Here is a 22,895-nt window from a genome sequence, read left to right as displayed (position 1 = left end):
CACCATTAACTGCACACCGCACCATAGGAACTCTAGCTCAGGAACCAATCCATGCAACAAACCTCGATGCCAACACTGCCCACATATCTACACCAGCAACACCATCACAAGACCTAACCAGATCAGCCACACCATCACCGGTTCATTCACCTGCACGTCCACCAATGTAATATATGCCAGCAATGCCCCTCTGCTATGTACATCGGCCAGACTGGACAATCTCTACGGAAAAGGATAAATGGACACAAATCAGACATTAGGAATGGCACTATACAAAAACCTGTAGGAGAGCACTTCAACCTCCCTGGCCACACAATAGCAGATCTTAAGATGGCCATACTGCAGCAAAGAAAAACCTCAGGACCAGACTTCAAAGAGAAACTGCTGAGCTTCAGTTCATCTGCAAATCTGACACCATCAGCTCATGATTAAACAAAGACTGTGAATGGCTTGCCAACTACAAAATCAGTTTCTCCTGTGGTCATGGCCCCTTTCCAGCATGGCCCTTGAGATCTGCCCATAGGTATCGTAATTCCTACGGCTGGAGCACAGCTGTGACTGCACAGCTTCCTCCCCCCAAACACTGATGAGGTCCATCAACTCGCCATTGCGCCATGCTGGGGCTCGTTTGGCGTGTGGAGGCATGGTCACTGATTGACTGCACTCCACGCCTGGCTGAGTAAACGGGAATGTTAAAAATCCCCTTCCTGGGGCATTTGAAGGGCGGGTCACCTGAGGCCAGGGCAGTAGAGTGTGATCTGATGAGCAGAGTGGCTGAACAGGTATTCTGGGATACCTCCTAATACCCTGGAGGCCAATTACAGTGCTTTAGATGGCCACACTTGTGGAGCAGCACTGCATCACCAGCGCTGCAATCGTTATACCTGAGTCAGAGCAGGATTACGGCCAGCGCTGCAGCCAGGGAGATGCGGCGCTATATGTGCCTTGCAGGTGTGGATGGTGAGTAAGTTGCAGCGCTGGTGGTGGGTTTACAGCGCTGCAACTCTCCAGTGTAGCCAAGCCCTTAGTCTGTAAGGTGCCACAGGATTCTTTGCTGCTTTTACATCAATGGGATAAACTCATGTTGGGCTCAGAGGTCTGCAATCATCATCACAACTCATTTTTGCACATGGATGTCTATTCACCTAGCACTCCTATGCCAATAGTAATAGGATTGCTCAGTGCCCCATATGTGAAATAGGGATAGTACATATTTATCTGACAGAAATGTTGGGAGACTAAATGAACACCATGCCTGAAAAGCAAGTCAAGTGCCTGGACGGAAGGTGTGACATTTATCCAATGTGTTTAGAAAGATTAAATCGTTCTAGTAATTGGATGTTACTGAAGAAGAATGTTTTAATTATAAAGTCTCTCAGTACATCTCGAGCGTTAAGTGACTTGCCCAAAGCCACCATGCAAGTCAGCAACAGGGTAGGAAATACAGCTGTTTGGAAAATGGGGTTCCCCCGTCCCAGCAGAAAATTTCTACTTTGCAGCAAAAATGAAAAACCAAAATAGTTAAACTCAGAAATACTGCAGCAGCGCCTCATGATCCCATTCTCCTTTATAGGACAGTTCGCCGTGGGAGAGGAAGCCTAGCTAACAGAGGAGAATGTGGAAATGAGGGAACTGAACACCTCCTCCCACATAAATCAAAAATATTTAGAATTTTGGTTGAAAACTTCACTTTGTAGGGTTCAATTTTTCAGTGAAAAAAAATCAGAAGACGACTTCTAGAGAAAGCAGATGCTTTTTATGAAACATTCCATTTAGTCAAAAGACCAACTTTCTGTCAAAAAATAGTAACAATGGAAAATCTTCTGTCAAGCAGTGAATAAAACTTGAGGTCAGCATAGTGTAACAGGGAGGGCAAAGGAGTCCAGAGACCTGGATTCTATTCCTTGCTCTGTGACTTCGGACAAGTTGCTTTCTGTTCTTCAGTTTACACATCTACAAAACATAAGGATGATACTTACTCACTTTTGCAAAGTGCTTTGAGATTTACTGATGAAAGCTGCTACATAAGCACAATGCATTAGTATTAAATGAAAAGAGCTATATATAAATACAAAATTGCACAATTTGGGTTGAAAAGTAGTTCAAAGTTCAGAGTTACAAAGCTGCTTATCATTTGTTAAAAAAAAAAAAACTGCCAAAAATGAGAACTCTCCTAAATTTGGATGTGATTCTCTAAAGATCTTAACATCCTTAACAGCTCATCAAATATTCAAACACCACATGATAGCATTATTTTGCCAGCTACATTTCAGTAGTGACCTGGTGGCAACAGCACACAGCAACAACACACAAGTTTAAGGACAAAAATGAATAACGCAATGAACAATGTATGGCAAAATTAGGGAGGCAGAGCATAATTATACAAAACAGAATTTGGCCCACATACTGAAATTAGCATTCCTCATCTTGCAAAGAGAGTGTCATGGGATCTGAAAAGACCACAAGAGGTCAGCAAGAACATTAGGCTTTTCATCTCATCAGAAAGACCAGACCCCACAAACCCAGCATTCCCTGATATGCTAGGGCACTGCTACAATACTTCTAGGGGAAGTGTGTCCTCTGTGAATGACCAAAGCCATTGCTTACAACATTTGGGTGTTTTCTAGGTCTCCTAATCAAGTACAGATCAATGCTACCTTATCTTATGAAGCTGGATGAGATCACACTGTGAAGGGCTCTGACTGCAGAAACCAAGGTTTGGGTGAAGTCTCTATAGTTCTGACCCTACTAAGCATATTTCCTCAGAACAGGGGACAATTTCCACATGTAAGTCTTGAGGAGGGAAAGTGTGAACATAGCTTTGACCTGAATGAAGATGAAGTAGCGTATGTTCCATTTGAAAAGAAATAATTAGGTAATAAGATAGGGCTAATACAGAAAAAAAAAAAAAATCTTTAGCCAAAACTCCTGGACCAGCCAGAGAAATTACAATAGGAAGGCATGTGGAAAGGATTTATAGCTGTATTTTTACAAATGTTAAAACAGATGGGAAAGGAATCTAAATGTGAATTTTAGGGGAAAGAACTGGTAAACAGTATGTGTGTATTCTCAAAAGGAAGTGGCAGTAGATTTGACTGATATTTCTCCATAAGGCATCCATTGCAACTGTAACACAGATTTAAAAGAAGCTTTTAAAAAAGACCACTATTTTACAGTATCTGACATATTAACCAAGAATCCAACTTCCATCCAGAGGAAGACTATCACTAGTTATTTTAAATTCTAGATTATTTAAGTTTTGCATAAAAGAACAATTATGCCATCCGCCTACTGCTGTCTTTTGGAGAGGCTGGAACATCTGGTTAAAGATTCAATTACTTTTGTGCAATTCTTGTTAGTTGGTAACTAGGAACAGAATTGCCTGATTCAGAAGAACAGTTCCTCTGTTGAACATGGCAGAGGGGCATTGCTGGCACAGGAATCAATCCCTGCAACAAAGCCCGTTGCCAACTCTGTCCGCATATCTATTCTAGGGACACCATCATAGGACCTAACTACATCAGTCACACCATCAGGGGCTCGTTCACCTGCACATCTACCAATGTGATATATGCCATAATGTGCCAGCAATGCCCCTCTGCCATGTACACTGGACAAACCGGACAATCTCTACGCAAAAGAATAAATGGACACACATCAGACATCAAAAATTGTAACATTCAAAAACCAGTACTTCAGTCTCCCTGGAGGCTCAATAGCAGACTTAAAAAGTGGCCATTCTTCAACAAAAACATGTCAAAAACAGACTTCAACAAGAAACTGCAGAACTGGAATTAATTTGCAAACTTGACACCATCAAATTAGGCCTGAATAAAGACTGCGAGTGGATGGGTCACTACAAAAAAATTATTTTCCTTCTGTTGTACTCACACCTTCTTGTCAATTGTTGGAATGGGCCATCCTAATTGAATTGGCCTCATTAGCATTGACCCCCCCACACTCATTAAGGCAACTCCCATCTTTTCAGGTACTGTGTATTTATACCTGCCTACTGTATTTTCCACTCCATGCATCTGATGAAGTGGGGCTGTAGCCCACAAAAGCTTATGCTCAAATAAATGTGTTAGTCTCTACGGTGCTACAAGGACTCCTCGTTGTTTTTGCTGATACAGACTAACACGGCTACCCCTCTGAAACTTCTCACCAAGTAGTGCACTTCTATTCACCTGGCTCCATTTCCTAGAACTTGCCCAGCATGCCTGTGCAGCCACAACTACTGGAGTGCGGTCTAGTGCAGTGGGTCCCAACCTGCGGTCGTACCCCTGGGGGTACACAGAGCTCTTCCAGGTGGTACATCAACTCATCTAGATATTTGCCTAATTTTACTACAGGCTACATAAAAAGCACTAGCAAAGACAGTACAAACTAAAATTTCATACGACTTGTTTATATTGCTCTATATACTATACACGGACATGTAAATACAATATTTATATTCCAATTGATTCATTTGATAATTATATGGTAAAAATGTGAACGTAAATACATTTTCAATAATAGTGTCCTGGGACACTTTTGCATCTTTAGGTCTGATTTTGTAAGCTAGTTGTTTTTAAGTGATGTGAAATTTGGGAGTACACAAGACAAATCAGACTCCTGAAAGGGTTACAGTAGTCAGGAAAGGTTGAGAGCCATTGCTCTAGTGGTTAGTCCAAGGGACTTGGAGGTAGAACCCAGGACCCCTAATTCCAATTCTGCCACTGATATAGCGCAACCTTAGAGAGACCAAAGAACTTGCCTATGCCTCAGTCTATAAATGGGACTGCTACTTACTTACATCACAGGGAAGTCGTGAAATTTAGTATTCACAAAGCAGTTTGAAAGCCTTAGGTCAAAGGTGCTACACATATGCAAAATATGATTTACTTAGAATAGACTTTTTTATTTTTTTATGTTAGCTCTTTTGCCAGGTTGTGTTCTGTTTGAACTCTTGGAATAAAGACATTTGCTTAACTGTCATATAAATGCTTTGGCAGACATGCCCAGTCTTGAAAGGATTAACTACTACAAACACTCCGCCTGCAAATGGCATTATCTAAATTGACTAGCGAGATAGAACAGCTAAGTAACATTTCTTCGTGGTTTAGATGAGTAACAATTTGTCATTGCGAATTGTCTTGTACATTGCTGGTGAAATAATTTTGTCTGCAGGTTTCCATATCTAAACACTTGAGCTTTGCAGTGATAGCATATTATTTTCTTGATAAGCCCTAAATAGAAAGAGCCTTGGCTAGCAGTGTACATTTTTGTCTCCTTGTAATGTAACTTTACTATGTTGTGTTGTTACCACAGCAACTATTTTCTCAGCCACTTTGTTCTCCGCTTTCGAGAACACAAGCTGCTGCTACACTCTATCTTCTAAAATAAAAGGAAGAGGGGAAAAAACACACCTTTGAAGAAGGCATGCTGCCAGTCTCCATGCTATGCATCACTCTTCAATGTGGAGAGATCCCCAGGTTAGAGCTTAGATTAGTTTAGTTAGAGTTTTCCACTGCTACAGACGTGCTGTCTGTTTAGAGCTGCATTGAAAGAGTGACGTAGTACATAAAGGGGCTAGAGAAAGAGAACTCAGCTGGGAACCTGTTACAGCACATGGATGGCTCCTAGTTCCTTTTGCTGGTTGATATTTTCTGGCCAAAAACAAGATAGCCCCATAATGTTAGCTAGCCTCATGTTCCTACCATGTGCGCACTTTGCATTCTTCCGTTACTAGCAGTCAGTGCTGGGAATCTGGTTCTGCTCTACTCAGGATGTAACACCACACCCATCGCCATGGTGTGAGTAGCGGTTTAAGAGCATACACATTCCTGCTACTCTTGCTCCACCTTGATATCACAACCTGTCTGTAATACCGGTGGCAGCTGCTTTTGGACTGGAGCTGGGAGACTTCCCCGCCCAGCAAACCAGCTTCATCTACCCTGAACAGGTTCAGAGCATGGGGTTTATTTACTGTACACAATTTGGAAAAAGTCCCATTCTAGTATTCAGCTGGCTCTGTAACTGCAGTTTAACGCTGCTCCCAGAGGGTTGGATGGGAGCAATGTTGGTGCACAAATAAGAAAAAGCTATATTTGGAATATCCCTGCACAAGAAATGTCTATTTATAATGCACTATCCTGTTGTGTCAGTAATACATAGCATGTACACAGCATTTTCCATACAACTATACCCTCAATAACCATGAAAAAAGCATTCATCTCCATTTTACAGGTGGGGAAACCGGAGTTGGGCAGTTTGCTTAAGGCCATGCAGCAAGCCAGAGTTGGAATTTGAACCCACAAATTCCCAACTCACACGCATAGTTCACTAGATAATGTCTCTTAAGACTTACAATATTATGCTTCTACACCACTACCTCGATATAATGCGACACAATATAACATGAATTTGGATATAATGCGGTAAAGCAGCGCTCCAGGGTGGCAAGGCTGTGCACTCCGGTGGATCAAAGCAAGTTCAATATAACATGGTTTCACCTATAATGCAGTAAGATTTTTTGGCTCCCAAGGACAGCGTTATATCAAGGTAGAGGTGTATATGCACATTTTATATACTCGCACACACACTAACTCAGAAACTGAATCAGATGCTGGAGACGGACGGGATCTAATAAGTTACCTAGTCCTTTGGCCTGCCAGTGCAGAATTCTTCCCTTTTCCAATATTTGCTACTGTCACGGTACGTTTAAAACTAGACTGGACGAATAACGGTGCTTCCACCATTCTTTTGGAAGAGTATTCCACAGCCAATGGAGATGCGATTAGATACCAAAGCAATGAGTCTCTTATAAATACTTAAAATAGTGCATTGTACGGAAGACTTTTTTTTCACTGATATTAAGCGCCCCTCTTCCCCCTTTCTCCTAGTTGTCGATACTCCTGTCACCTTAATTCCTTAAGCCCACCTCTAGTCTGCTGTAACTGGGTACATCCTCTGTGCATGTGGGAGAGGGCCATGGAAGTGACACATTACTGGAGAGGAATCCTTAGTCTGTACCCTTTGACAGAGAATCCCCAAAGGGCTGGGGCCAAACAGCCTTATTTCCCTGTCTTTTCTTAGAGGCTTTGACAGTTGTTTCATCTCAGACAGCAAGCATGAAATTCCCAGACAGCCCCAACCCAAAGTTTAGTAAAACAAGATTTATTTAATAAGAGAAAATCTTATTAGAAGAAGGAAGGTCTGGTGGCTAAGGTATTGATTGGGACCCACAAGGTCCAAGTTTTATTACCAGCTCTGCCATAGACTTCTTGTGTGACTTTTCTATGTGCCTCAAATCCCCATCTATACAATGGGGTAATGCCTCACAGAGGAGTTGCAAGAATAAATCTATTAGTGCCTGTGACACAAAAAAGGAATGAACGCAATGGTAGATAAAACAAAAGAACCAGCACACACATCTCATTTTAACTGCTGCAAAAGCTGATCTAGACAGGTACCTTTTGTGTTATAGTGAATAAACAAAATTTTATACTTCTAGAGAATGTAACCTCCTATTCCAGCTTGCCCCTTCTGCTATGACCCTTTGCAAAGCGGTACATCTCAGACCCAGCCTGTAACGTCAGGCATCTCATGTCATGCTCATGGCGTCTCTCTGTGGTCACTCCATTACACCTCTTTGTGATATTGCTTGGCCCGCCCATGATATCCCTCACATGGCTCTATCCAAGGAGGGTAATTCTTTTATGAAACATCCACTGCAAGTTTCCTAAATCCATTCAGATGGTATTCACCGCTTAGGATAATCAGTTTTGGTTCCCAATTTTCTGTACCACTTTCACAGCCGAAGGAGGCGCCTGAAAGTTCACACACACATACACCCCTACCTTCCAGTCACTGAATATCTGTGTTTCAGATTATTTTTCTGTGGCTGTAAATACATAACCTTTGAAACATTCATGCTGTGGGCGAGACATTTCAAATAGCAGAATGATGTGCATTGGCTGTATTTAGGGAACTAAGATTTTAAAGAAAACAAATGTTAAGCCCCATTAACAAGAGATAGTGGACTGTCAAATGGAACCTAACCAGATCTGTAGCCAGACACATTTTCAAGTTTCAGAGAAGGTGTTAGAAAAAGAGAATCAAACAAGTGCGTGGGCGGGAGGGGTTCAGATCGCGTTTTAACCACATTATTCTCCAACAGACAGCAAGCTATTCAATTCAAGTGAGCCAACTTCAGGCGATTAACAGCAAGGGCCCAAAACCACGTTGATGCTGCCCCCAGATTCACTGCTCACTTCCTTCAAAAAACAAGGTAGTTTAAATTCCAGTGGAAAAAAGGTGCCCTGATTCTCCCACACTGGGCTATTTAAACAAACTGAACAAAAATTTCTGATGGGCCGGAAGCAGGTGACATCATAAGTTTCATTTGAAGCAAAGGGGTAGAGGATGTGTACCATAGGAGAGCTGTCACACTCAGGTTTAGTATTAATTTCATAACTTGTCTGCCTTTGCATTACCCTCTGGAGCTTGTGTCCATTCACTGCGAACATACGACCAGATGAAAAGATGCCTCATGTCAGTCATCTATTTCCATGGACCCCACTCAAAAGCTCCAGCAGAAAGAGTCAGAATGCACAGCTGGGACCACTGAGCAGCAGATTAAAGGAGCCAAGGTTTTAGTGCAGCACAGTTTGTGTTGAAAAGGAGCAGTTAATCTTTTTTATGAGTACATCTGGAAAAAAGGAAAAACGATGTAAAAACTCTCTGCCCATTACCATGGCAATGCAAAAATAAGTCAAGATAATGAGTATCGTGAAAATCCGATCCCATAAACTTATTGGCAGTTTCTCATGTGAAAATTAATCCTCATTTACAAAATAAATATGGGAATCACCGGGTTTTATTATATTACAATGTTTTTACACTGGGGAAAGGGAAGATATTCAACTGAATTTGCAGCAGTTTTCAAAGATTTGCCTCTAAATGCCAGTGTGTTAGATTGCTTTGCTGCTTTTATTCAAAACTGGAACGTAGCATCTTATGGAAACTGCGAAAAGCATCAACACATGAAAAAAAGTGTTAGTCACGTTTAGTTTGCCATTAGCATCTATTTGTAGTAACCTAGCTCTGTTAAATACTCACCTCAACCAACAACAAAGCTGCTTTAAAAATTAAAAAGCAAAGAGCGTGAAAACACCTAGATAGCAAGAAATAGAAATGAAATGTGGTCACATGCTGCCATACAGAAGGAGACAGCCACCTTGGAGATGTGTGGACTTGTAGTCTAAAGGTAGAACTAGGAGCCAGGGAATTCTGAGTTCACCATTCACTTGTCATTGACCACAGGCAGGTGACCACCTCTCAGCTTCAGTTTGCCCATCAGTAGGAAAGGAGGATGTGAACCAGCCTCTCTTTGGCTTTCCTAAGCTCTATACCAGCGGTTCTCAACCAGAGGTATGCAGCCCCCTGGGGTTACGCAGAGATCTTCCGGGGGTACATCAACTCATCCAGATATTTGCCTCGTTTACAACATGCTACATAAAAAGCACTAGAGAAGTCAGTACAAGATAAAATTTCATGCAATGACTTGTTTAAATATTGCTCTATGTACGCTGAAATGTAAGAACAGTATTTATATTCCAATTGATTTATTTCATAATTATGTTGTAAAAATGAAAAAATAAGCAATTTCTCAGGAACAGTGTGCTGTGACACTTTTGTATTTTTTTTCTCTGATTGTGTTAGCAAGTCGTTTTTAAGTGAGGTGAAACTTCAGGGTACGCAAGACAAATCAGACTCCTGAAAGGGGCACAATAGTCTGGAAAGGTGGAGAGCCACTGCTCTACACCACATCTGTCTCTCAAAGGAAGTGATGGAAGCCCCACGACTCCTCGGTCTAGTTTGACTATGTCTTCCTATGTCAAAAACACAACATACAAGTTAGATATGATTCAAAGACAAAGAAACAAGTACATAAAGATAAAAAACAACCACTTGTCTGAAATTTTACCTACTTTTGTTAAAGTAATTATTATAAATTGATAGATCACTGGAAAATATCCCCCATTTATTTCCTTAGTGCATTTAGGAGCACTGTGTCTAGTCATTTTCACTGTTTCCCCTGAATAGTCATTTTCCCGTTTGTGTGAGTCTTTCAGACAGCAATGGCAGAGAGTAACTCATTTTAGAAAATGGAAAACAAAAATTAAAAACCACAAAACACTGGACGGGGAAACAGCACAAGTGTAGAACCTAAGACTGGTTTTAGCTTTGTTTGAAACCGATCAGCTTACAAGTTAACAGCCTCCCTCTAAAACAGATCTACTACTTTTGTGCTTAGTATTTGTGCTGCACTGCACATGCCTTGTATCTATATATTCGTATGGAGAGTTTGATCTCTGCAGTAATAAAGCTTTTTCTCTCTATTCCAACTCTCCTGTCATCCAAATCTTTTAGAAGGAACCAACTAATAGCACGCAGATGAAAATACTCAGTAATTCACCACACAGTGAGGCCTCACAATTTTCAGTGCTTGATTTTAATAAACATCCTCCCTTTCTCAAGTAGTCTGAATTAACAATATGGTAGCAGCTTCCTCCCCTAGCAACAGCAAGCCACAGACTTTATCACACCAGCAGCAGCCAATGAACATTTCCTCCCTCATTTCAAAACCTAAAGGTTACACACACAATTATTTCAACATTAGAGATTAAGCAGTAACAGCCCAGATTACAAAGCAGTGTTTAAGACAACTGCACTGTTCGAAAATATATTGCTAAAAATATTACTAAGTAACTGGTTGTGTGAAAAGGGCTCAGCTCACAAGAAAGGCAAAACAGCTCAGCTGATTCTTTTATATGGATAATTCACAGACCCACGGCTTCACTATAGTACTAGCAGTGAGGAAAGAACTAAACCATACTTTGTTATGTATTGTAATTAAAATCAAAATGCCTCCCTACAGCGAACCTAACTATTGGGACCACACATTGGCACATCTGTGGTATCCAACAGCAACTAAGAAAAACCATTTTACATGCTCGGTTTTCAAAACAGTATATGGTAGATGGATTCCAAATAGGGTGACCAGATGTCCCGATTTTATAGGAACAGTCCCGATATTTGGGGCTTATTTTTATATGGGCTCCTATTACCCCCCACCCCACCATCCTGATTTTTCACACTTGCTATCCGGTCACCCTAATTCCAAAATCTCTGTTTAGAATATATTGAGGCATCAACAATTCTAATGAATGCATGCTCCAGTTTACACAGTGTTTTCATCTACTTACAGATGTACCACAGTACATGCTCATAAAGTAGCCCTTTGAAGAATCCATTTATTGCCGGAAGGTCAAAATCCTAAAATAGACGGATGCAGATGTACAAATAAGGTGGTTTCTCAAGAGCCAATCTCTTAGACACTATTCTTGCGACCATGGATTTCACCTCCCTATACACCAACATCCCTCACAATGACATCAGCGTTGCCTGCCTCAAATATTTACAAGATAATGGGCAACCCTCATATCGTCCTCAAATACATCACCAAACTCATCCATTTCATCCTCACACACAACAATTTTACATTCAACAGTAAACACTTTGTCCAAACCATGGAAATAGCAATGGGTACTAGGATGGCTTCCCAGTATGCCAACCTCTTCATGGGTCACCTTGAAGAAGAATTTTTGGATAAATGCACCACAAAACCAATGATACACCTGAGACAGATCAATGATTTTTACATGCTCTGGATGAATGACCTAAACTCCCTCATAGATTTCCACCCAACTTCAAAAACCACCACACATCCGCTAAACTATCTCTAGAACACTCCCACACCTTCCTGGACACCACTATCAGCTCCAGAAATGGAATCCTACAGATAACTATATATACAAGAAACCCACAGACCACCATACCTACCTGGACAGATCCAATAACCACCTAAAATATATCAAGAAATTTGTTATCCACAGCCAGGGACTCTGATACCACAGACTATGCTCTGAGTAGAAAATCCAGGATATATATACATTAACACACTTAAAACTGTCTTTACCAAACAAGGACACTCCACCAGAGAAATAGCTTGCATCATGGAATGGGCCGCCCAAACACTTTTGAGAGAACCTGCTTCAATACAGAAATAAAACCACCTCCAAACTCACACCCCTAGTTGTCACCTGCTGTCTCACACTGGAATCTATATGGGGTATCATTAAACAACTGCAATCCATATTTAATGGGGACCACATCCTGAAAGAAATCTTTCCTGAACCCCACCTTCTGGCCTTCAAACCACCCCCAATCTCTCCAAGCTCATCATCAGAAGCAAGATCCCCACAGATCAGGATATACCAACTCAAAACAACACCAGAACCTCCCAGAACAACAGATGCAAAATCTGCAGACATATCTCCACTGCTACGAAGATCAACACCCACCACAACACACCTTTCAATATCCATGAGCCCTACACATGCCTATCACAACATGGGGTGTATCTCACACATCTTCTTTTGGAAAAGAGCCACCTGAAGAAAGACGCATTTACAGGATTGGCTTTGCCATCAAAAATAAGATCGCCAATCAGCTTTTGGAGCTTCCCGTGGGGATCAATGAACGTCTCATGACTCTTCAGCTCAAGCTCAGCAACAACCAATGATAAGGAAGACAACAGGGAACAGTTTTATAGTGCTCTCAATGCAGTCTTCACAGCCACACCTAAAGCAGACAAATTCATCCTCCTGGGAGATTTCAATGCCAGAATCAGACAGGACTCCCAACTCTGGAGCAGCACAATAGGCAAAGAAGGGGTGGGAAATGTAAGCCCCAATGGTATTCTCCTCTTCACCAAATGTGTGGAGCACGACCTGCTCATCACAAATACCATCGTTAGACAGAGTAATAAATTTAAGACCACCTAGAAACATCCTCGATCCAAACACTGGCATCTCCTTGACTATGTTATAGTCAGAACCCGAGATTTGACTCCATATAACACAAACCACAAGAGGTATAGATCACTGTTGGACAGACCATCTATTAGTAAGATCACTCATGTACCTGCAGCTCACTCCACCACACCGCAAACACCCAAAGACTAAGCAACAGCAGTATAACATCAAAACACTTCAAGACCAAGCCAGCGGCAAGACGTTCCAGTAACACCTGTCTGAGAAACTAACTTGCCTGATAACATCACTGACATTCAAGAGCACAGGCATCAACTTAAAAATACCACTCACCGTGCATGTGCTGAAACTGTAGGATATTCCACTTATCAGCACCAAGTTTGAGTTGACGAAAACAACGAGGAAATCCTAGCATTAATTTAAAAGGAAAGAACTGCATTCTGTAACTGGCAAAACGATTCCTCTACCAACGAAAACATGAGGCTTACCACTTGCTCAAAGCCAAAGTAGGCTACATGACATCAAAAATAAGCGGTCGCAAGAGAAGCCTCTGAGATCCAGGGTTTTTTGCAGACCAGGATGAGAAGCTTCTTTCAAGCAAGAAAAGCTACATATGGGCCAAGCTCCAAAGGTCCAAGCACCTTATATTCCCAGGATGGCTCCAACCTCCTCAAGCACAATGTGGCCATTAAACAACGCTGAAAGGAGCATTTTGAGAGCCTACTAAATCCCAAATCCATGGTCTCTGAAGACACCATCAAGTCTATTCCACAATGCTCAACAATGGAACACCTTGTTGATGTCCTATCTTCTGGCATGCCATCACTCAGACAAAAAAAAAAAAAAATCACAAGACACCAAGCCAAGATAGCATCCCAGCTGAGGTTTTTAAAGCTGGTGGAACAATGCTCCAGCAAAAACTTTGCCAACTCCTCGACAAAATCTGGATCTGCAAAGAAATTTCACCTGACTTTAAGAACGCCAACGTTGTTACAATATTTAAGAAAGGGGACAAATCTTTGTGCTGGAACTACAGAGGTACTGCTTTCCACTCCATCACAGGGAAGATTCTTGCCCGAGTCCTACTAAACTGCCTCCCCCACCCCTTCCCGAGGAACTCCTCCCTGAATCACAGTGTGGGTACAGGCCATCCTGAGGCACAACTGACATGATCTTCGTGGCGCGACAGATTCAGGAGAAGTGCAGAGAGAAACACCAGGAACTGTTCATGGCATTCATCGATCTAACCAAGGCCTTCGACTCTATCAATCATGATGCCCTATGCAAGGTGCTGTGTAGGTTGGGCTGTCCACAGAATTCATTTCCATCATCAGCCTACTCCACGATGGGATGACTACCACCATTCTGTGCAACAGCTCAGAGACCGAACCATTCATCATTCACACTGGTGTCAAGCAGAGCTTGGCATCACTGACTTCAGTATGAAGATGACCGTGTCATTCTCGCACACACAGAGGCCGACCTGCAAAGTACCCTAAACCTTTTTGCAGATGCCTATCACAGCCTGGGTCTCTCTCTCAACATTGTGAATACCAAGGTATTCTATTACCCCTCACCTGCACAAATTACTCTTCATAGTCTACAAATCACCACCAGCGGAGAACCCCTGGAAAATGTGGACCATTTTCCTTAACTTGGCAGCCACCTTTCCCAACCAGCAGGCACTGACACAGAAACCTTGAATGGTCCCTTGAAATGTGTTAACTGCTTGTGCTAAACAATCTGTTCCACCTTGTATTTAGCTCTGACATGTGCTGTTTCCCAGGCCTGAAGAAGAGCTCTGTGTTTGTCTCTCTCATCAACAGAATTTGGTCCAATAAAAGATATTACCTTACCCACTTTGTGTCTCTAATATCCCAGGACCAAAATGGTTACAATATCACTACATACAACCTCTTAAACATTTGCAACAGAAAAAGAGATAACACTAACAATTTATAATGTCAACTAGCTTAATGGAAAATTGTGGTAAGTGGGAATAAGATTCTCTGTGTACTAAGGATGGAATTTTTAAGTGCTTACGTGATTTAGATTTACAAGTCCTATTGATATTCAACAGAGCTTGTGCTCCTATGTCAGTTAGGAAGTCCAACCCTAAAGGTTTTGATGTTGGTTCCATGCAAGTGTGCCCATTTAATACCAGTGGCCAACTTCTGATTTGGGGTTAATTGTAAAAGAGTTTTCCCTGCTCCAAACAGCACTTTGGACCCAATCCTGCGTTTCTTATATAGGTAACTTCATATTTAGGAATTGCAGTACCAGGATCTAAAGAGTCAGCTGAATCCTGCAGTGCAAGTGGGTTTTCAATTTTCCATGAGGAATGATACAACTACCCTCCATCTTACTTTCACTTACTGTAAACGAATGATGTTGAGGCGTATGCTTTACAGTCCCAATCCTGCAAACACTTACATGCGAGTTGTTCCATTGACAATTCGACTGCTGAAGTACACAAAGTTAGACATGTGTCACTAGAAGTCATCTGAAGAAGTGAGCTGTAGCCCACGAAAGCTTATGCTGAAATAAATTTGTTAGTCTCTAAGGTGCCACAAGTACTCCTGTTCTTTTTACTAGAAGTCAGGTAATCACATGCCTAAAAGCTGTAAATAAATCTAAAAGACCATATTCTCTAATTGTGTTCCAAGATTTATAATCAGATAGTGATGCTGCACTCAACAGATAAGTGATGGCCACTGACAGCAACCAGGCATGTAGTATTAAACTTGAAAATGAGCCTAACTTAATTCTTTAGCAATAATAACCTTAACAAAGGGCGAAAAACAGCATTCGATTTAATTATTTGATTTTCAGCTGTTTAATGGGAAAAAAGATAGGTCATATGAAAGAAGCGGACAGTAAGTGGTCTGGACTACACGGTACTATAAGAGAAATGTTAGTATATTAATTAGAATTAACCCCATAAGATTTAAGCAAGTTGAGAAAATTATGATGCAGCTACAGTACAAATGCAGCTGCTGCTTCTAGTACTTTTCATGCAGTTTTACACTTTTGTATAAAATGCATGCAGTGTCAGATTCTTCCACCTCACTGCTGTGCCGAATGACTAAGTGATAAACTTCTCCCCAAGCGTTCTCTCTTATGTTCACATTTGGGAGAGGCTTGCTCTCATAGCTATAATATGATGTACACTCAGTTACTTAGGAGAACAACCCCTGTTTTTCCCCCCAAGAGCTGGAAGCACTTCTCACTCTGTTTCAAAATTAAAATTCTTAAAGTTAAAAAGACTGATCAACATCATTATGTGAGCGTTACCAAGGCTGGCATCAGAAAAACTGGTGCTGCTTTCCTCTTAATTGGACGTGGCACCAAAAACATCAGCTAAGTGCCAATTATATAACCAAACTCTTTTAAAGATATTTAAATATCCTAAGCCTGCAGAAAAATGTGCAAGGCCATATTAAGCATTACAACACTGTCCTGTGCATTTCCTCCTCTACAAAGAAACAAAAAGAGGAAGTTTATTCTTCAAAAAGCACTGTTCCCATGTTGTCCCTTCATAGGCTATTTAAGCTTTTATCAGTTTTACACCTTCTCCAGTTACTCACAAATACATCAGCTTTTAGGAAAATTGTGTGGTATAATCAGGTCCTGGTCCGTGACTGCAGCTCCCTTAGGCACCATCACAACACAAATAATCATACAGGGTTAAAAGCACCTTCCATGCATGCTAGCCACTTCGCTTGAAGCGATCTTCCAGCTGGGGAAAACTCCCTGTCCCTAGAAGCCCAAGACAAGAAGTAGCACCCTCTGAGTTAATAGAAGTGTCAGGTTTCCTGCCCATTGGAAGAGAACAAGGGAGGATGAGTGCAGGATCTGAGCAACAAGCAAACTGAGCTGCCAGTTAGAGGGGAGGGTAACCATAAGGGCTGAGTGGTAGTGAACCAAAGAACTTAGTGGTAAGGGGAGAAGGGGCAGAGCAGAGCATAACTACTGAGTTGCCAGTAAGAGGGGTGATGAATGGGCCTCACTGGTACCAACTACATACAATATTTTGGGAGAAGGTGATAGCATCCTGGAAAGAACCTCTGCTGGGCCTCAGCTTGAATGTGTTTTTTAGTGCACTGATCAGGGGTCTATGGTGAGTGGAGAACCAAGAGATGTGGTTTAGATTTTTCTGCTACAGTCAGGTAGTTCAAAGGCAAGCAGCTGTTTAATTTTCCAGCCAAGCTGAAATAGGCTGCATAGCAACATCTAGAGCCTGGTAAGTTTACCAGCAGAAGCTTTGGCCAGGCAGACTTTGATTTGATCTTAAGAGGGAGAATAAAGCGTGCATGCTAAAGGCCACAGTCGGAAAGTGGCTACCATTTTCATGTCAGAAAGACAAAACGTTGTGTACTTTGCAGAAAGCATGAGAAGCTTGGTCTTCAAGACACTTTGATTGTAAGCGGGTGTAGAACCGTTAGAACTGGCTTCCTAAACATACACAACCACCCCTGCTGCTCACATGAAATGCATGGAAGCATGAAACATGTCACTTTGCCCCCGAGAAGCTCCCATTACTGACTGCTCCATAAAATGCTCCATGAGAAGACCTTAAACTTGGCTACCTTGTTGAACACCAGTTAGAGTCAAACATGACTGCAGTTTGAGAGTGTCTGAAATACACTGCAACTTGCAAGCCAAAGATGGCCTTAATCTTGGCGCAAGCTATATTTAACGGTGACAGGGAAATGCTTTACAAAGAAAAACAAGGTCTGAGAAAAGTTTCTCAGAAATACAGTCAGAAAGCTAGGTTTTATTACCATACTTGCTGCTGGATCCACTGACGGGTCTGTAGCGGAGCCAAGAGTCTGCATACATCAGTTTTGTGTAGGATAGAAACCTTGTACTACAGTATCTTTGTGATACAGTACACTTGGAACCTGGGACAGCTGATGGTATCACACAGGGAATAAGATCAGCTTTAGCAGTGGCACGGATTGAGTCAGAAGAGTTCAGACCAAATTTCAGATTGCATAGCAACGACTACAGGCTTTTCAAATGTTGTACAGGCCAAGTTTAGATAAGGTAATTATGCTGTGCACTGCACCAATCACAATCACCTCTACTGTGTAGCTCAACAAACGTTATCCCTTTCTTTAAGAGGGAGTTTATTTTGGAATATGTTTTCCAATTTTACTATTTAAAGTGGCAAACAACAACAACACTTTCAAGCTCTGGCTGATGACCTTGATGCTCCTATGAGCTACTTCAGAAACATCCACCATGTACATTCAGTTGTTGGTCAAGCCCCAATAATGAAGGCAGTGATAAGTCATCATTTGGTCCACACCTATTATGAAAATAATACAGAAACGAAGTCAAGCACCGATACAACCCAACTTACAGGAATTCTTAAGGACACCAACCCAGGTAAATTTAAGAGCATACCTCTTTACTTTCGAGGGAAAGGCTCTCTTATTAATGTGTAGCACCACAATTAAGTGGGATCCAACAGGGCCTCAAAAAATTATCTGGCCACACATTACAATTGTTTACTTAAGTAAGCCACACATTACACTCACCCAGCATGAAGCAACTGTTTCCTACCCAGAAAGAGGTCAACACATTTATTTTGCATGTTCCTGAGCAGCACAACAATGGAAGCTTTCACTCTGTAGTTCGCCTGAGAAAACGATTTACATCATGAAGTCTAAGCCAGCAACCGAATGAAAATGTGGGCCAAGTTCACACCTGGTGTAAAGCCTATGACATCAAAGGCACTACAGATGTGTAGTGCAATACAGGTTTTTCTAGAAAAGCCCAAATTCTTAACTGCACGGATTTCTTCTGAACTTCCAAAGACTCTAACCAGCCTGAAGTGACTCAACACCTGCGGAAACAGAGTGCAAGTCTCAGAATTAGCCTCTTTCTCACTAGATGGACACTACAGTTGTAGCTGACTCGTCTCCTAGAGCAAGAGTGGCCAAACTGTGGCTCTTCAGAGGTTAATATATGGCTCCTTACCGAGGCACTGATTCCAGGGCTGAAGCTTTAGGTACTAACTTTCCCATTTGCTGCAAGGGTGCTCACTGCTCAACTCCCTGCTTTGCCCCAAGCCCTGCCCCCACTCCACCTCTTCCCCCAAGGCCCCTGCCCCTTCCCCTGAGCCTGCCATGCCCTTGCTCCTCCCCCCTCTCCCCATAGCCTCCTGCGCATGTGAAATAGCTGATTGAGGGGGGAGGCGGGAGTAGGCACTGATTGGTGGGGGCTGCCAGCAGGCGGAGGTGCTGGGGAGTGATGGGGCAGCTGCTGAGGCATTACTGTGGCTCTTTGGCAATGTACATAGGTAAATTCCGGCTCCTTCTCAGGCTAGCCACCCCGTCCCAGAGACATGACAAGACTCCCACAGTGTAAGCTGAGCCTCATCTGTCTCCAAAGGACAAGAGACAAAAGAACAGGGCAAAACATGGTACCATGTACAGGAAGGGGATTTAATAGAGGGAAGGAAAATATACATCACCTTTTTTAAATTACCTAGAAAAATTACAAAGGCTCTGTGCTACCCCTGGTTCCTTATCTTATGTGCCAGTCCATATAGGCTACAAACTAGAGTCTTATTTTCTGCAACCCCCATTAAAGACCAAGGATAATAAAAGAAGTGGAACTAATAGTTTTCAAGAAGCCCCAGGTAAACAAGTTCTGTATGTGTCTCCAAAATGACTATAAAACTGTCCTAAAGAGACTCAACAATTGCATCCCTCCTTCCCACAATCTTCCAGTTCCACCTTTGGGGAGAAAAAGAGAATGCCCTGACCAAAACTGACTTAAGTCATTTTGTAAGGTCATCCTGAATTTACCTGCCAAGACACTTATACAAACCCCACCACCTTAGTAATTAAAGATCAATCCAGAGTGATGCAGCAAGCAGTGACTGCAAGGCCATTTTTAATTATCCCAGAAATAATTACAGGGTAGTAAAACACCACATTATTATTAATACAGTAATACAGGCCTAGAAGGTGCCGTCATGGACCAGAATCCCATTGTGCTAGGTACTATACAAAGGTGCAGTTATTATTCCATACAATCTAAGGCTCCAGGTATGTTGACTACATACTATTTTCTGTTGTGTTTTGCAGTGCTCTGTAGTGTACACCTGCTACTGATTTTAGGCTGATTTTTGTAGCCAAGACCCTTTAACCAATTGGTACAGATCATCTACTGTACAGGAATAAGTACAGTTACAGCGCTGTAGTCACCTCACAATGTGACAATATCAAATCTCAGCATCATGAAGTAAATGGTTTTTCCCTGAAGGACAAAATCCATGACGTGGTAATTCTGTCTACTTTACACACAGAGTTCAGGCACTGAAAATGAAGATCAAGCCATCTGAGTCATTCATTGCCCTCTCCTCAGTGATTGTTGAGTAAGTTCTCACCTCTCCATAGAACTCATGTCCAACTTTCCTTCTCCTTCAAAGGGCTCTTTCTCCCCTCACCAAACCAACCCCTTCTTTCATTTACTGTCCTCTTGCGAGGTGTTTCCACACAGCTGATCTGGGGCTGGTAGTCTACTTTTCATCATTGCAAATTTACCATCACAAAGCACAAAGTTAGGAAACCAAGGTGATAAGCAATGAACACAGGACTGAGAGCCATGAAACTCCCAAGTCATAATCATGGGACTGACATGTGAATGGTCTGAGCAAATCACACACCCATGTCTCAGTTTTCCCATCAGTACCATGCAGGTAACACCCTCCTGATAGATTGTTTGGGGGATTAATTAGAACCCCTCCCCCCAACCAATAAATCAGAAACTGCTATAAAAATACAAAATATTTGAATATGATAGAATTAATCGCCAGTTTATTCTTAACTCTGACCACTGATCCCCATTTGTGCACTTCATATTGGGGCTTATTTATTATTTTAACACTAGCCAAAACTAAATGAGCTAAGTGCCATCCAATACAGACAGCAGACACGATCCTATGGAGCTTACAAGCTAAAACAAACACAAGGCAAACAAGGTGGATGACAAGTAGGGTGATCAGATGTCCTGATTTTACAGAGACAGTCCCAATTTTTTGGTCTTTTTCTTATATAGGCTCCAATTACCCCACACCCCTTGTCACAATTTTTCACACTTGCTGTCTGGTCACCCTAATGACAAGACAACAGCCAAGAGCAGGAACGGAAAAGTAGAGGTGGAAGAACAAAGCTCGTACATCAACAGGGGTACATGGTTATCCAGCAAAGGCTAATACACAGCACCATGGAGCAAAGGTAACAATGAATTAATAATAGCAGAGTAGGGTGCTGATTCTGCAATTTGATCCACACAGGGGATCCCCTACAAGCATTACAGAACTTTTACGAAGTCAATGGGGTGGAGGGGACTGTCCACAGAAATCCAATTATGGATCAGGGTCCGACCGGGTCACCAGCTCCTCCTGCTTCTCCCCCACTGGGCTCCCACGCTCCCACTCCGGGGTGACACTTGGTGCTTCCTGATCCCATTACACCCACAGCTCCTCCTCTGCCCCCGCTCCTGCCCCTCCCCAGAGCCCCCTGCCCCTCCCCCACAGGGCCCCCGCCAGCTCCTCCTGCCCCTCCCCCACTGGGCCCCCCACTGGGCTCCCGCGCTCCCACCCCGGGGTGACACTTGGTGCTCCTCAATCCCGCTACACCAACAGCTCCTCCTCTGCCTCTGCCCCTCCCCCAGAGCCCCCATTTCCCCCTGCCCCACTGGGCCCCCGCCAGCTCCTCCTGCCCCTCCCCCACTGGGCTCCCGGGGTTCCGCCCGGCTCACCTTGTGCGCCCCCGTCCGGCTCCGCAAGGCCTTGAGCCGCTCCCTCCGCCGCAGCGCCTCCTCCTGCAGCCGCCCCACGCCGGAGCCGGCAGCGGGAGCCGCCATCTTCCCCACCGCGGGGGAGGGGACAGGCCCGGCCAATCGAGCGGCTCCTCAGGGCCAGGGGGAGCCCCGAGCGCATCGATCGGAGCCTGAGCGCCTCGGGCGGGGGCGGGTGCAGGAGAAGGGAGCAGAGGGGCTGGGGGAGGGGAGCAGAGGGGCTGAGGCAGGAGGAGGAAGCAGGTGGGAGGGGAGCAGAGGGGCTGGGGCAGGAAGAGGAAGCGGGGCGAGGGGAGCAGAGGGGCTGGGCAGGAGGAGGGAACAGGTGGGAAGGGGTATAGAGGATGGGAGAGGAGGAGTGAACAGGATGTGGGAGAGGAGCAGGCTGGGAGGGGGGTAACAGGACTGAGAAGGAGGAAGGGGAGTGGGGAAGTGGATGGGAGAGGGGAGGGCAGGGGAGAGTCAGGGACAGGACAGCAGCGGCTGCCCTCAGGAGTAGGCCTCCCTTTCCCTGTTAGTCTCTAGGCTTACCGGGGTTGGTAGGCTACTGTCCCTGGCTCCCCACATGCTACCCAGGATTCCTGTCATTGGGAAACCCCACCTGGCCCCTAGGTCTCTCCATCCACAGGACAACAGTCTGAGCTAGGAATCTCTAGCCCCATCTATCCCAAAGCACTGTGTGAATGGAGACACAAATGGGGCGCTGGTTTCATTACACCCGCTCCTGGGTTGGGAGGCTGCAGCATATGACAGCGCTATATGGCAGTCCCACGTCCAATTGAAAGGACAGATGGATTTAGGGGGCATGAGTATAATTGGCTCAGATGGATTTTCTAATGTATAAAAACGAAGAAAATAACCCTTACACAATCCCTCTCTCAGCCCTTTATATGGCTTTAAAAAAGCTAAAAGGGCAGAATCCCAGGATTTTTCGCCTTGTTTTCTTTGTGCTCATCCCACAGCCCTCTGACTGTGAATGATTTGTTTGTGTCACTCACACACCTCTTCCTGGGGCTTGACATCTACCCGGGGGGCACAGCTGTCTTCAGGGATCGTGACTAGAGCTGTGGTCATGAATGTAGCTGGGTCCGGACCTAACCCAGAGAGGACAGCAGAATCCCCATGACCCTTTCAGTGCCTGGCCTCTCTGCTAAGAGTGACAACCATGGGCAAAAACAGCCCAAAGAGAAT

At 43.4% G+C, this 22,895-nt stretch overlaps 1 protein-coding gene across 6 annotated transcripts in view; it reads right to left on the bottom strand.

Moving 5' to 3' along the window:
- The window catches only part of CCDC12 (coiled-coil domain containing 12), an 86,470-nt gene extending 64,682 nt beyond the window's left edge, over window positions 1-21,788 (bottom strand). For 3 of the 6 annotated variants that reach the window (XM_030549832.1, XM_030549833.1, XM_030549834.1), the window contains exons 1-2: window positions 21,666-21,788; window positions 1,891-1,953 (exon numbers count right to left, since the gene is read on the bottom strand). In XM_030549832.1, the coding sequence (XP_030405692.1) occupies window positions 1,891-1,953; window positions 21,666-21,770 (168 nt within the window). In that variant the 5' untranslated portion in view covers window positions 21,771-21,788. Of the gene's footprint in view, window positions 1-1,890; window positions 1,954-8,480; window positions 8,529-21,665 lie in introns of those variants that run through there. The other 3 variants (XM_030549836.1, XM_030549835.1, XM_030549837.1) reach the window with 3 other exon arrangements.
- Between the last annotated feature and the right edge of the window lie 1,107 nt (window positions 21,789-22,895).

The sequence above is a fragment of the Gopherus evgoodei genome, chromosome 2 (genome assembly GCF_007399415.2).
Source record: "Gopherus evgoodei ecotype Sinaloan lineage chromosome 2, rGopEvg1_v1.p, whole genome shotgun sequence".
Classification (NCBI taxonomy): Eukaryota; Metazoa; Chordata; order Testudines; family Testudinidae; genus Gopherus; species Gopherus evgoodei.
Note: the sequence above shows the minus strand (reverse complement) of the source record. Positions and strands in the feature narration are given on the sequence as shown.